Here is a 16564-nt window from a genome sequence, read left to right as displayed (position 1 = left end):
ATTTGCGTCACGCTGTTTAATTATCTCGACGTGGCCTTGTCATTCATCTCCGTCCATTCATAACGCAGCCTTGATGGAGCCGAATGAAAATCCCTTGAGAACCGACCCTTCCCCTGTATTGGTGTATAATATGCAACAAGCTTTAGCTCGTAACATGCTGTTTGGGGATCGGGAGAACCTTTTATTATACATAAGGAGGCTGTCTTGTGTTTAGTACAGAGCAGGCCGTTTTAAAAATGCAGACCAATTTTTACACACTTGTGTGCCAGCCATTGCATTGAGAAAAGAGAATGAGGGTGCCAGATTTGTTTATTTAATAATATTAATTTATTGTAATTTTTTGTAAATTTTTTTAAACAAATGTACCTTTTTTGTTTTGAATCCATCACTTTAAAATAAAATTGTTTGGCATGTCTTTTCACCATTATTATTTATTTATTTATTTATCTCCTTAAGAGAATTCACCTGTTTTTGAGGCCTCTGCCATGCTCGAAAACATATGAAACTTTGCAGACACATCGGACCTGAAAAAAATTTAAAAGTTTTGTAGTGCTTGGGTATAGTCGAGGTGCTCTATAGCACTCCCAAAAACAGGCTGTGGTCAGGATGAGGTTTCTCTGATGTGCATGAAATTTGGTGGGGTCATTGATGATGGAGGAGGATGGAGGTCATTGAGGACAAAGTTCTCTTGGTTTTATCTGACCCTGCCCAACAGGAAGTCAGCCATCTTGGATGAAATGTGCAATTTTTACATTTTCCCGCACTCTTTTAATGCTCTTACCATGGCTAAATATTAATGAACGTGAACAGATAAATTTGTGTTAGGACATGTTTTGATTTGATACTGCATTTCTGGAGAGACATGCCTTATCGGCTCCACAGCGCCCCCTAGTTCGAAAATGCATATTTGGTCCCTTTGAAATACTCAAACTCACGGAATTTTGCTCACTAGTAGAAACTTAGCAACATTTAGTAATTCTTTGGTCATTTCTTTTGGGTGTGGCCACTGGACTCCTGAGCGCCCCCTAACATTTCCAAATTGATTTATTGCTGTGGTTGGGACAGATTTTGTCTGATATTCACAAATTTTGGTAGAGAACATGTATTTTCCTCAACATGATGTTTTTTTTTTTTATTTACTTTAGTTTTTTGTGTTTATTTTAAAATGTTTTATTTTCAAATAAATATTTAGTATTTTAATCAGTATTTTAGTATTAAATTATTTAAATATTTTATTATTTTAAGTCATTATATTATTAAAAAAAGAGACATTTCTAGATGTTTATCTGCTATTCAAGCCAAGCGTAACTATGTTAAACCAATATATCTACCTTTACCGTCAAATAAAATGGCTCAAATTGCCCACCCGTAGTGTGCGCAGGTGTTTTTGCTCAGTGTATTTTGCTGGGTAAATTGCAAAGCCACTTTTCTTGAAGGGAGTTTTGGTGTATCTAAAAAATAATACTATAAATAGGTGTATGTTTGTACAATGGAAAGAGACACAGAAGGGGAGGTAGTGCTCAGAGCAAGGGGACATGTCAGAGACTATTATCATACAGTCAAGCTCCAGAGGGGCTTCATGTAACATATACTTTGTTTTTATTTATTTTAAAAAAAATTACGAGACCTCTTTGTGGTGGAGGCATTGCGCAGTTATTAAGATCTGGGCTGACCGTAGGTTGAAGGATCAAACCTCTCATGAGACCACTGTGGCCTTGAGAAAAGACAACTGACCACAAGGTTTCTGTATAAGGAATGAAATAAGTGAAAATATTTACTGTGTTTTTAGTATTTTTATTTATTTACATTTATTTAATTTTATATATATATAAAAAGCCATGTATCTAATTTTCACACTCATATGACATTGCAGTTCTTCATTATCATGAAAGTTTATTTTTTGCATGCGTTTTAAAGCCATATCAGTTTAAACTTCTGATAGTTTGTTTTCTGAGTGCACACATCCCAAGCACGGGCACAGAAAGCTGGCTGTCAGACGGCGTGTCCCGTGAGTATTAAGCTAACTACTCTTTCACATCTTATTGCGCTTAAACTGACAAATACACACAAGGTTATGTAAAAAACACACAAGGTTCACATAAACACAGTTGGTTATGTCTTTAAACATAAACCACAGGAAAATAAATTGCATGTATATTAGATCTGCGTATAAAAGTAAAAGCAGCGTAATATACAGTGCCTACTGCTGCTATATGCTGTTAATATGAATCAAACAACAAAAAATAAATAAAAATAACTCTCTGCTCTTGATTGAATAACTTTAGTAGCTTTGATAAGAATGCAGCTGTTAAGTGCTCTGGCGAGGAGGTAAACATGGCGGACTGTGTACAGCTCACTCAGGACGGGTCTATGCTAATAGGGCGGAGTCCGTCAGCTGTGGTGGGCGGGGCCTGTGCAATGTGACGTCACATTGCTACAATCGGCAAATGGCTTGCTCTGATACACTGATTTTGATTCATGGGGAAGAAAATAAAATTGTGGGTGGATTTTTACTATTCTATGGTGGTTGTGTACATGCACTGCCGACACACATTTATGTTCAAATACCATGTATAAGTGAACTTTGCATAATAGGTCCCCTTTAAAATATTTGAATATTTTAAGAAGGGGTCATCATGTTTGGTGTCAAAAAGTTTGAAACCACCTGTACTAGGCTACACATCCTTCCCTGAGATTGAACATGAAAATCAAATATTTCCCAGCCTCTCCTCCATGTTTTACCCTTCCCACAGCGCAGCTCATCAGCCTCAATCCTCAGCGCTCTCTTATTAAACTAGCAGCAGCTGGCCCGCCTTCCCTACAGATGTTTTTGGCTTCACTTCACACGTCTTTAGCTATCAGAACAATAATGTGCCAGTCAAGAGGAGCTGGAAAGTTGGCATGTGTCAGACAAAATCATACCTCTGAACGCCCTTGAAGGGTTTCTTGCACCCAGAGTTCACAAGCGAGTGAACGGCGCTCAGAGTTTTGCAGCTCATCAGCGGTCCTTTGAGAGGGATGAGAGTTAACAACTGTTATGATCTGTGCGGATGCAGCCACGCAGTATATAGCCTTGGTTTGAGCAAGCAGATCGATTTGAATGCATCAGCCGTGAAAGAGGAAGGTAAGGAGTGCTGTGATCTCCCGAGGCCTTGATGAAAGACTAGCGTAGACAGATGTGAAGGTAGAATGTGTAGATACAGCAGTGTGCTGTCCTGGTATCACACCAGAGAAAGCAGAGAGACAGTTTAAGATATAGTTCGTCCCACCTGTGGGGTGAAGCGAAGTTGTTCTCAATTCAGACTAAACTCCTTATAAATCTTTGGGCTTTGAATATCTAGTCTGCTTTACTATATTGTAACTACGGTATTGGTTATTGGACAAAAAACTACATGCAAGCAGTGGTTCCAACGCATAATTTCACATGCACACTTTATATATATATATATATACAAATGTGTGTATATATATATTCAAACAAATGTATATATATATGTGTGTATATATATATATATATATATATATATATATATATATATATATATATATATATATACATATATATACATATATATATATATACATATACAAATGTTAGTTATGTTTGTTATTGAAAGATGATATTTTGGTGCTTGAGTTTTATGTCCGTCTAAAAAAAAAGTGGAAAATTTCAGCCATTACGAAGACTTTTTCGGCCATTACAAAAACTGGTTATGAGCAGATATTACAGATTTTTTAAAATTGATTTAATTACCTTTGCAGTCATCTACCGCTCACTTAAAGTTCGTCTTTAAAAATAAAAACTCATTTATCACCACTGTTAAATGTTATCTTTAGCAAATCTCAAAATAAATATTCACTTTCATACTGTACATTTATAATGTTATCATTCAATGTTGTTTTAATGTTATATTGTTGTTTTATTTTCAATTTCTTTAGAATATTTATTTGTGAAAAAAATTATTATCTTGTTGCAAGTCCCTTTGGATAAAAGCATCTGCTAAATGAATAATTGAAGGTTGGGAACCACTGATATGTAGAATTAACACACAGTACAGGTACCACAGTAAATAAAAATCACATTTTAGTATCATAGATGTTGTCCACGCCATAAAGATGGTCCTTTTTGAACAAATAGCACTATAGAGAGCAACTGTGCTATCGAATTACTGTGCTGTATTTGTGCAGAGGAGTAAAACTGTTGAATAAGGCCAGGTTCCCTTCTCATTATTGAAGTTTATGCACACCATCTGGCACACAAAGTCCTCGAGCTTATGCCAATATCTCTCTGGCACAACTTCTCCCTAGGTGTAGTTCGAGGGCGACCTGTAGTGAGGGTCTAAATAATGAAGGGCCAGTATTAGTAAAACGATCTCCATTTTTCTTCCGTCTCTCTGAATGATGCACTGATGGGTTACCAGATGCAAATATACAGTATATGTATACACCATATATATGTACAGTGTATGTATATATGTGTATATATGTAATACAGTGTAATTTACTATTATGTCGTCGAATTTAGATGTTGCTGGCAGAAAATTTAGTTATTTTTTTCGAATACACTGTTACTTATGAACAGCTGCCAATGAAGTGAATGCTTTCTTCCAGCATATAGGTGTAGTTACAGTGCCAAAACTGGCCAAACTTTGACGCGTTGGTCTCCACAAGTCATTTCTGCGTGCTGATTGGCTGTCTGACCTCTATTAACTAGGCAGTGCTACACGCGTGAGCTGCTATGTGATTCATAATATGTTCAAGGATGGGTTCGCTGCACACCTCTCAATCAGGATAAAAGTCTTCAAGGTGACTCGTCTTTTGCCAGAGGCGTTAAACTGAGTTCTTGACTCTCTGTGGTCATTAAAAATCCCAGGATGTGCTTTCAAAAAGAGTAGGAATGTAACCCTGGCCAAATTTGCCCAATGTCCTCTGTCCATCATCATGGCCTCCTAAACATCGGCTTCATCACTCTCTTCTCTCCACCAATAAGCCAGTGTGTGGTTGGTGTTCTGGTGCAATATGGATGCCGTCGCATCATCCAGGTGGATGCTGCACATTTGCGGTGGTTGTGGTGACTCCCCCTTTTCCATATGAAAAGCACTTTAAGTGCCAAGAAAAACCCTATATAAATGTAAAGAATTATTATTATTATTATTATTCATGGTTCTTGAGGAGATTTTCTTTCGTTCCTTCTATTAGATGGTGCAGCTGCCTTAAGGTCATTCAAATGTTAGTACAGTATTTGCTATCATATTAATAGTTTTGCTGTCATGTTTCCTTGTACAACATCCCTCTCTTTTCACAGTAGTCATTTCTCGTTGCGGTTTTGAATCACCCTGCATCGATCTTTCATGTCTTCATGCTGACGCAGCATTATAAGCCTCTTACTTGAGTGTCTATGATCAGCTGAGTGATCTGAAGCAACATGTATGGATCAATAAAAGGACAGGGTTTATCCTAATGCGTAATGAATTTTCTTGAATTATCATGCTGTCTAGGGTGCCAATGAATGACATCCTAGATGCTAAGCTCATGACTTCTATGTGAATGCGTACAGTATATGGAGATGTTTCCCACTCCTGATCATACAGATTCAAATTTGTCTGGTTAGAATACAATGTTGTATTAAAGCAGAATCCTTCATACTCAAAGCAGAAATGTTAAGACTAAACTAACGATTGATGATCTAGTAATAATTGCTGATCCACTGAAAATCCACAAAAAATCCCTGGTGCCAAATGTAGGAATTAAGCAATGAAGTATTGAATCTCGCAAGTTAATTTGAGCACTTGAATTGGTCGGAAAGAATGATTGCTTATTTAGATCAGTACAATGTGTACTTTTATATCGCAAATAAGTAAATTAGTGTGCTATTGACCTGCATTCCAGATCAATACATCACATGTATATATTTGTCAAAATGTGTGTGTGTCTGCGTATATATATATTAGGGCTGTCAAAATAACGCGTTAATTTCGATTAATTAATCTGAGAAGAAATAACGCGTTAAAAAAAATAACGCAGATTAATCCATTCCGTTTTGACCTTTGCGGAGCCGTTCTAGAATTCGTGTAAAAAGAAAGAGGGAGACAAGAACGCGCTGCTTGGATCATTGTTTGGAACATTTACTTATAACAAACGGAGTTCGTCAAACTCTAAAGTACCACATCAATCCAAAGCATCCAGGAGTGTGTGCGTGAGTCGGTGAGTGTGTCTGAGAGAAAGCGCGCTTGTGTGTGTGTGTTGTAACTTTTCACGCGCTCTCACGTCACACAACCATTTTCTCAGGCACAGAAAAATCGCGCACCAAAGAGAGGACACGGAAACAGACAAGACAGAGCACGTTAGGCTACTTATGATATTAAAAAAATCTCAGCTCTCAGATTCTGTTAATTTTATTACGAAAATCAAACAATACCGTTTTGGCGCTTGTAAATGTGAAATGACGGATCCCTATAGCGGCACGTGAACCGATCATCTCTAGCTAATAGTAAATAAACACGAATGACCAATGTTGAAAGATACAGTAGGGCAGCCTAAAACTTACCGAAATGTATATTCCTCGATCAATCAGTGTTTTTCAACCGCGAAAAGAGGTCAATAAAACAGCTGGAGAACAATTATGTCACATAACATTTAGCCCTAAGTTACCTCAGGAAAGCCATTTCATGACCATATAGCATGTTATAGTTGGCTATAAAAAAAGAGCTATAGAGAGTATTTTTCTAAATTTATGTAGCCTACTAGTATATTACGTATGGATTATATTTTTACTTTTATCAAAGTTGTTATTTGTAATAAACACGCATTATATTTAATTTGAGCTATTTTTAACCTTAAATACTACCAGCTGATATGGCTCTCTGTATTTTTACAGCATTGGGTGAGATTTTTTTTTCTTGAGAAAAATGATTGCCTATCTTGTGTAGCCTTCCTAATATTTATCCAAATGAGTCAATGTTGCATCAAATCACAATAATTAAATTAAATTGAAATTGTGAAATTTGTGTCAAGCAATAATAATAAAAACGTAGCTTACCAGAAATTGTACCATGTAAACATTGTAAGATTGTGTATGCGATTAATTTAGATTAATTAATTAATTTAATCGATTGACAGCCCTAATATATATATATATATATGAAAAGAGAGAGAGAGGGAGCTACATATACGTAAGCTATATATTCTCCCTTTCTCAATGTCACAACCCTTTCTCTGAACCCTAGTTTTTAAAGCAAAGTAACAGGCTTTGTGCTAAGGTAAATTTATTCTTAATTGTTCCTCTAAATGCATCAACAAGAATCTTTTTTTACAGCTCCGACTAACACTTTTCCTGTTTTGCAGATGAGGCGTAAAAATATATTTTAATGGACTGCAGCAGTTATGAGAAACAGACAGAGCCTGTTTATTTTGACCTCACTTACATCTCTCACTTTATCTCTCCTCTCTTTCCTCACACAGGAGGTGTGACACTCTCACTTCATCTATTTGCCGAAATTTTATGTCACTGTTTCCGACCTAAAGCTTTTAATTATGCCTCTCACATGGTAGCAGTGCTCTCTTAACGCGCCCCCAAAGAGCTAAACCACTGTGTAAAGGAAACAGGGATGAGCTTTCATAAAAGGTCACAGATCCCCTCACGTACATGCGACAGCTGTGGTTTTAATCAGAATGGCTGTCGTGCTGCTTTAAAGAGCTATGGTAAGTGTCGCGTGGGATTATTGAAGTTTGAAAGTGTATGAAAAAGTTGTTAAAAGTATGAAACATCTTCACTGACCATCTGCCAATGTCCTCATTTTGTTTAGGTGTCTAAAACCAGCCAACAAATTAAAAGGTTTTCTTTGATTCCGTATTGCAAAGTTCAGTCATGGATGGTTTCTCATCAATCAACTCCTAACTGATGGTCCGCTGTGGTTTAAAAGTGCCAGCGAATCATCTCCGTCTGAAGTGTTTTGTCTCTTTATGCCCACCAGCAGCACCTTCAGTTAATTTTGATTGCACGAAAACTGAAGAACCCTCAAAAAATCTCTCCATCCATTGAAGTCTTTTAAGATTCATGAGAAGTAGCTGGCTTGGAAGATTATCAAATGTTCCCGGTGCTCAAGAGTCCAGTCACTACTTTCCCTTAAAGTCCCGGCTCAGCCCCCATTTCCATAACAGTCGTATAATACAGACTTTTGAGAGATACAAGAAGGGTAAAAGCAAAGTTAGACGATCACTTTGTCCCTTTTGCAGGAGGTGTCGCAGGATAACCAAGGCCTAGTTTTGATAGGGGCTTGTGTTAGGTCAGCTCAGGGTCACTTTGTCCATATTAATATGCTGCAGTTTAAAAACGCACGTGCCGATTAAATGCTGCAGGTCTTTCTCCCAACTGTTTACCATCGTGTTAACTTGAATCAATTACATGAGCTCTGTAAGTCAAGATGTAATATCACCTGAGCCTTGAGCTGTAAAATATTCATTTCTGTTCTCCACTCAACCTGGAAAATCTCTAGTACCGCATTTCAGGGTTTTTTCGTTTTTGTCAGAGAAAATTAAAATGAGTCTAGTCAACCTTAGCAATCAGAAGGGCTCTTGAAATTCCCGTCCATGTGAAGCTCCAACATTCAGCTGATGCTCTAAAGTTTCGAAGAAATAGAGACGTGTCTGCATTCAAAATGATCCCACGCTTGGGGCCAAAGTTTACTGCATGCATTATTTCCGATCAAGAGGAAGCAGTAAATTCACATTAGGTTAGAATAAATTGATTTAGATTGGACTTAAGTTCAATAGCACAGCGTCTGGTGACATAACGTGTAATTGGACGCCACACTAGGCTGAGTTCCCGGATGAGATACCGAGGACGCTCTCGAAATGAAAAAGAGCTTGCTCTTCAAGCCTTGGGGCTTTTCAGATTGCGTGTCAATACTGTTTACTATACTCTGCCTGATGGACTGAATCGACATTCATGTAAACAATACCTTTATCTTTGTCCTCTAGGAAAGTAACTGCTTTTATTTGCAGCCCTATTCCCTATCTGATGTGTCCTCTTTTTGCTTTAGAGGTGATCAGGCAGAGGTATGCAGACCTGCCAGGAGAGCTGCTGATCGTGGATCTGGAGAAAGACCGGAATGGCTTGGGCCTCAGCCTGGCCGGGAACAGGGATCGTTCCTGTATGAGCATCTTTGTGGTGGGGATCAGCACTGGAGGGCCGGCCAGCCACGACGGACGCATCAAAGTGGGCGACGAGCTGTTGGAGGTGAAACGCACACACACAAAGTCAAGTGTTTGTAGTGGTGAGTGTTGAATTGCTAGGGTGGAGCTTAGAGAAGGTGAACATCTTTAGCTTTCCGACAAACTTCCGAACAGTATATCTTTATAAAAAAGCAGAAAACATTATATTAAATTATTTTTTCATTAGCAGTTATTATAATTGATATTAATTGGTACTAAAGGATTAGTTCACCTCAAAATGAACATTTCCTGATAATTTACTCACCCCAATGCCATCTAAAATGTTCATATCTTTCTTTCTTCAGTGTAAAAGAAATTGAGTTTTTTGAGGAAAACATTTATTTTTCTCCATACAAAGGACTTTAATGGTAACCAAATTGTTGAAGTCAAAATCAATGCATTTTCAAAGGGCTTTGAAGTGCTTCAAAGGTCTCTGCACGATCCCAGCTGAGGAATAGGGTCTTATCTAGCGAAACGATCGGTCATTTTCTAAAAATAAATAAAAATGTATATACTTTTTAACTACAATTGTTCGTTGTGCTGATCTGAAGCACTTCAAAGCTCTTTGAAACTGCATTGATTTGAACTTCAACAATTTGTTTACCGTTCAAGTCCATTGTGTGGAGAAAAATCCTGAAATGTGTTCCTCAAAAAACTTAATTTCTCTTCCACTCTGGAAAGAAAGACATGGACATCTTGGATGGCATTGGGGTGAGTAAATTATCAGGAAATGTTTATTTTTAGGTGAACTAATCCTTTAATGAGTAGCCAATAAAAATGTTATATATATATATATATACACACACACACATTGTGTATATATATATATATATATATATATATATATATATATACACATATACATATATACAGTGGGTACGGAAAGTATTCAGACCCCCTTACATTTTTCCCTCTTTGTTATATTGCAGCCATTTGCTAAAATCCTTTAAGTTCATTTTTTTTCCTCATTATTGTACACACAGCACCCCATATTGACAGAAAAACACAGAATTGTTGACATTTTTGCACATTTATTAAAAAAGAAAAACTGAAATATCACAAGGTCCTAAGTATTCAGACCCTTTGCTCAGTATTTAGTAGAAGCACCCTTTTGATCTAATACAGCCATGAGTCTTTTTGGGAAAGATGCAACAAGTTTTTCACATCTGGATTTGGGTATCCTCTGCCATTCCTCCTTGCAGATCCTCTCCAGTTCTGTCAGGTTGGATGGTAAACTTTGGTGGACAGCCATTTTCAGGTCTCTCCAGAGATGCTCAATTGGGTTTAAGTCAGGGCTCTGGCTGGGCCATTCAAGGACAGTCACAGAGTTGTTGTGAAGCCACTCCTTCGTTATTTTAGCGGTGTGCTTAGTGTCATTGTCTTGTTGGAAGGTGAATCTTCGGCCCAGTCTGAGGTCCAGAGCACTCTGGAGAAGGTTTTCGCCCAGGATATCCCTGTACTTGGCCGCATTCATCTTTCCCTCGATTGCAACCAGTCGTCCTGTCCCTGCAGCTGAAAAACACCCCCACAGCATGATGCTGCCACCACCATGCTTCACTGTTGAGACTGTATTGGACAGGTTATGAGCAGTGCCTGGTTTTCTCCACACATACCGCTTAGAATTAAGGCCAAAAAGTTCTATCTTGGTCTCATCAGACCAGAGAATCTTATCACCATTTTGGAGTCCTTCAGGTGTTTTTTAGCAAACTCCATGCTTTCATGTGTTTTGCACTGAGGAGAGGCTTCCGTCGGGCCAGTGCCATAAAGCCCCGACTGGTGGATGGCTGCAGTGATGGTTGACTTCTCCCATCTCCCGACTGCATCTCTGGAGCTCAGCCACAGTGATCTTTGGGTTCTTCTTTACCTCTCTCACCAAGGCTCTTCTCCCCCGATAGCTCAGTTTGGCCGGACGGCCATCTCTAGGAAGGGTTCTGGTCATCCCAAACGTCTTCCATTTAAGGATTATGGAGCCCACTGTGCTCTTAGGAACCTTAAGTGCAGCAGAATTTTTTTGTAACCTTGGCCAGATCTGTGCCTTGCCAAAATTCTGTCTCTGAGTTCTTCAGGCAGTTCCTTTGACCTCATGATTCTCATTTGCTCTGACATGCACTGTGAGCTGTCATGGTGCGTTCACACCGGACGCGAATAGCGCGGCAGGCGCGAGTGATTTCAATGTTAAGTCAATGCAAAGACGCGTTACGCGCGTAAAAAATTCCTGCGGCGCGAATGAGGCGTAGAGCGCGGCGCGGTAGACGCGAATTCGCCTCATTCGCGCGTCAAGTTCGCGCGAATGGCGCGAATTAAGCGGCTGGCGCGTTAAGCGCGTTACGCGCGAATGATTTAGTTAGTGCTATTTGTGCATTCACGCGTTTGACGCGAATTCGCGTCTGCCGCCCGAGTTGAAAAATCTGAACTTCTGCGTCAATTCGCGCCGCGTTAGCCAATCCGGAGCCTAGCTGCATGCTGCTGTCACGTGGTGAAGTATCTGGATGCTTCAATAAATTATTTTGTAATATGACTGGTTCTAATGCACAACAAAGCAAATATTTTATCACATAAAACTTGATTTCAATATATGAGACATATTCATTTTGTATTGAATGCTATTTATTCCATATCTAAATATATGAAATATTATTAATGTAAAGACAACCAACATACTGCATAAGTTCGTGTCTGGACAGTGTTGTTCGAGAGAGAGAGAAAAATCACAGGACAGATTAATCACTTTTGGAGGCTGGCTCCATTTATCATCAAAACAAAAATAAATGACAGATTAGGTGGATGAGGGCGAGGGTGATCCTCGCTCCGATGCGGGACAACAGGTCATCAAGCTGGGCACGGGACAGGCGGAAGTACCGCTGAAAGCCGCCGTCATCCAGGCGCAGCTCCTGGAGCGAGACAATGGTGAAACTTGCCACACTGGGTTCGCCTTCGAAAGGTCTGATGGACACAAATACGGCGACGATTACCCCTACGCCGCCGTTCTGCTCTCCAGAGCAAATACAGAGGGGTGACTCTCCGATGAATGCTCGATCAGCATAAAAAAGATGGCCGTCAACGGGTTTCGATTCTGACGCGCGTGACGCGCGTAAATTTCGCTTCAAACTTTTGTTTTTACGCGCGTCAGTTTCACTCTTGACACGCGAATTAACACAAAGTGGTCAAGCGTCAAACTAGACGCGGTAGACGCGAATTTGACGCGCTATTCGCGTCCGGTGTGAACGCACAGTCAGGTCTTATATAGACAGGTGTGTGGCTTTCCTAATCAAGTCCAATCAGTATAATCAAACACAGCTGGACTCAAATGAAGGTGTAGAACCATCTCAAGGATGATCAGAAGAAATGGACAGCACCTGAGTTAAATATATGAGTGTCACAGCAAAGGATCTGAATAGTTATACACCATGTGATATATCAGTTTTTCTGTTTTAATAAATGTGCAAAAATGTCAACAATTCTGTGTTTTTCTGTCAATATGGGGTGCTGTGTGTACAATAATGAAGAAAAAAATGAACTTAAATGATTTTAGCAAATGGCTGCAATATAACAAAAAGTGAAAAATTTAAGGGGGTCTGAATACTTTCCGTACCCACTGTGTGTATATTTATATATTTATATATATATACACATACACACACACACACACGCACACACACACACACATATAATATACATATTTTATATATATATTTATATATCATTTATAATAAAATCAAGATTATGCATATAACAATAATAATATGCATTAACTCATTAATATGAAAAGAACATTTTTAATCTATTAATATTATGAATAAATTGTTCTAAAAGTATGAACTAGTATTAATAAGTGACATGTATTTATTAATATAAACTATTAATTATTTGTATTAAAAAGTATTTAATTATTTACTATTATTTTTATGCATATTGTTGATTTTATTATAAATTATATATATACACACACACACATATATATATATATATATATATATATATATATATATATATATATATATATATATATATATATATATATATATATATATATATACGTACATGTATGCATACATACGTGTGTGTGGGTGTATATATAATTATAAATATCTCAAACAATTAAAAATAAATATAATATTTAATATTAAACTACTCATTAATATTAAAGTATTATTTTAATCTATTAAAATTATGAATAAATTGTTGTTCTAAAAGTAATATAATTTAATAAACAATTACTATTTCTTCAATATTATTTATAATTAGTATTAATAAGACAAAATATTAGACATTTAATAATTAATTAATATAAACGATTAATTATTTGTATTAAAAAATATATTTATTTAAAAATATATTAAAACAAACTGTCTCTACCAATTTTTTTTTTAACAACGTGACTCTAACCTATGGTGAGGTCCTGGTGAGGAATTATGGGTCAGGGCTCAGGATTTAGAAGCTATCTATCCCTCTCTCTTTCATTTTTTTTCTTTCTCTTGGTAATAGCCTTTTCCTGTTGAGACCCTTGTAATCCAAGGGGGAAATGGCGGTTCCCATCAATTTCTTTCTCATTCTGGTGTAACATTGAATGAAGCATGGGTCGTCTGGGTCAGTCTCATACAGGCAAAATCACTTTGAAACTTGAGGGACATGGTGGCCAGCCTCTTCTGGATGTGGATCATGTGGTTCCTTTATCACTTTTCCCTACCTGTTTATTTATGTGCAAATTAATGCCATTAATGTGCAAACGAGAAGTGCAAGGTTTTGCATCAGATGGCCTGGCCGGATGAATTTCAAATAAAGCCACCTGCCCTCAGTTTCACTATCTCTGTCTGCTCTTGCTTATCACTTTCTCTGCCGCCTCCTCCTGCTCACTTTATCTCTCTCAGCTCCTTCCAACACCAGAATCTCACCACAAGACACAATTAATTGCAAATGTTGAAACGGCAATGTACAAGACTGATAACGTCATTTCACTTTTATGTTTTTGTATGGTCACATTTTTATTTTTTTTTATTCATGTTTAAATTAGAATTGTATTGGCCACACCCCACAGGGAGTTGAATTTGGAATTTAAATGACAAGAAGCAATTTTTCTTTCATTTAAAATAGTGCATTTTTGTAACTCAATAAAAAATATTGCAAATAAATCTTGATGACTATATTAATTATTTAAGAAAAATAAATAAAATCCAAACTAATGCACGTGATTAATAATATCATCTAATATTTCTGGAAATAGCCTGCCTGTTGTGTGTATTATAATATTATTATGGGTAATTCATATTTAAAGGTGCATTGTGTAATATTTATGTGGATATGTTGATAGAAATGCAATATCATATACATAACTATGTTTTCAGTGGTGCATAAAGACCTTACTTAATGAACCGTTATGTTTTTATTACCTTAAAATGAGCCATTTCTATCTACATACACCACGGGTCACCTTACCTTGAAATTCGCCACCATGTTTCTACAGTAGCCCTAAACGGACAAACGCGTTTCGTTACTATGTTCCTTATGCAAAGAAGCTAGCTAAAGTCAGCGAATAAACTATAATAACTCTAATTCAGAAAGCCATCCACGATTAATTTCTGAATGAACTCGGCTGGTCCTCCGTATTGCTGTGTCCCACAATATATTCCCCAATCTTTTTCCCATTCAGATGGCATTTTGGTTTCCACATCAGTTTCCTCCTTGGAATTACCTATCGATTTAGCAATTTGGTCGACATGTACGAATGCCGCATTTTGCTGTGGAATTTGAGGCTCGGCACCGCCAAGGCTCAGAGCCGTTGCTCGCTGACCTTTATCTAATATCTATCTCCATTAGACGTGAACGCGCTGTGGCATTAGTCACGATCCACTAGTGCTCCAGCTAATGATTCTGTCACAGGTGATTGGAGACACAAGTCAACCGGTCTCAAATACGTGTTCACAACCTCAGATGCGGTTAGTTGTAACCAGTTCACAGTGTGTTCTGTTGAAGTTACAAAGCTTGCAAAGGAAATTCTCGTTAATAAGTTCCATCACTGTGAAAAATTATGATCAATAAGTTATGACAACATATATTTTTACATTGCTTTAACTTATTTTTCATATAATTTTTTAGTCAGTTTAATGTGATTTAAGTTGAAATTACTTAAACATCCAAGTTGATTCTACTTAAAAATTTAAGGCAGCAACTTTTTTTTGTGATGTGGTTCCTACTTTCCTTATAAGAAAAGAAGTATGTGTACCTTTTCGATTTACCTAGATTGCTGCATAGAAGTTGGTCATGAAATGTGATCAAACTTACAAACATTGCTAAAGAAACTCTTGCTAAAGTAACATGGTATTACCACAGGTTTTTTAGGTTTGTGGTTCAATAGTAATACCAACACATACGTTTTCCTCCTTTTCCGTGAACCCTTTCGATTTACGTAATTACTGTGTATAAATTTGTCATGAAATGTGATAAACCTACAATATAAACATCATTTTACTGTTTTCATTGACAAATCATGGTTTTGTCTGATTTTTTGTGCTTCCATCAGATAAACAGCCAGGTGTTGTACGGCAGGAGCCACCAGAACGCATCAGCCATAATAAAAAGCGCCGCGTCAAAGGTCAAACTCGTCCTGGTCAGGTAAGAGACCCTCAGAGACGACCCTAAGCCGCCTGTTTTTGCACACTACCATCTGTTCATTTGTTAAAATGACTTGGTATAAATTCTTTAACTCATTAAAAATAATGAGATTATGAATTTAATACGTGTTCGTTTTTACCTCTGGAATATTGAAATGTGTGATTTATAATATTATAATCAATGATTGATTCATTGACAGCTTTCAAATTTATAACAAGCGCAAAATGAAGTGCATTATTGTCACTCTCTTGAGCTTGAAACGTGTTCACAGAAACTGATATTCTTTCCTCCTCACAATTACTCAAATCAAGCAATCCCACTCGCCCACAGCTTTATCATCTGAAATCGACAAGTAGATTGCTTTTTTTCTGACCAAACTCCTTGATCATGCTGAAAACCCAAGGCACCATGGATAATTAGGATCATAAAGCGGGCAATGGCAGTCTGTGTAGGATTTAAACAAGTCTGTGCCAGTACTTTCACATCTGTGAACATGAGTGTGAAATCCATTTCTATGTGTGTTAAGATGTTGATGCAATTATGTCTGTATATTGGCTGTTGCCAAATAACATGGACATGTAGGAGACAACTTTTTTCAGATTAAATGTATATGAATATATGGAAACTGTATATTTAAGGCACTGAAACTAGTTACCAATTTCCCCGAAGTTTCTCAGTTTTAGCTTTGTTCACTTGCATGTTCTTGCACTGTAACAAATACTTTTTAAGGGTTCCAATATTC

At 37.4% G+C, this 16564-nt stretch overlaps 1 protein-coding gene across 6 annotated transcripts in view; it reads left to right on the top strand.

Moving 5' to 3' along the window:
- Positions 1–16564, top strand: part of patj (PATJ crumbs cell polarity complex component) — a 124051-nt gene that overhangs the window by 79786 nt on the left and 27701 nt on the right. For all 6 annotated transcript variants that reach the window (XR_013203339.1, XM_077226353.1, XM_077226354.1 and 3 more), the window contains 2 exons: positions 9042–9238; positions 15731–15822. Coding sequence is in view for 5 of the 6 variants with exons in the window: in XM_077226353.1 (XP_077082468.1) it covers positions 9042–9238; positions 15731–15822 (289 nt within the window). In the remaining variant the exon portion in view is untranslated. The remainder of the gene's footprint in view (positions 1–9041; positions 9239–15730; positions 15823–16564) is intronic.

Source organism: Siphateles boraxobius, unplaced genomic scaffold (genome assembly GCF_051911475.1).
Source record: "Siphateles boraxobius isolate OS27281-9 unplaced genomic scaffold, OSU_SipBor_1 13, whole genome shotgun sequence".
Taxonomy (NCBI): Eukaryota; Metazoa; Chordata; class Actinopteri; order Cypriniformes; family Leuciscidae; genus Siphateles; species Siphateles boraxobius.
The sequence above is the reverse complement of the archived record's forward strand: the minus strand, read 5'-3'. Positions and strand labels throughout refer to the sequence as shown.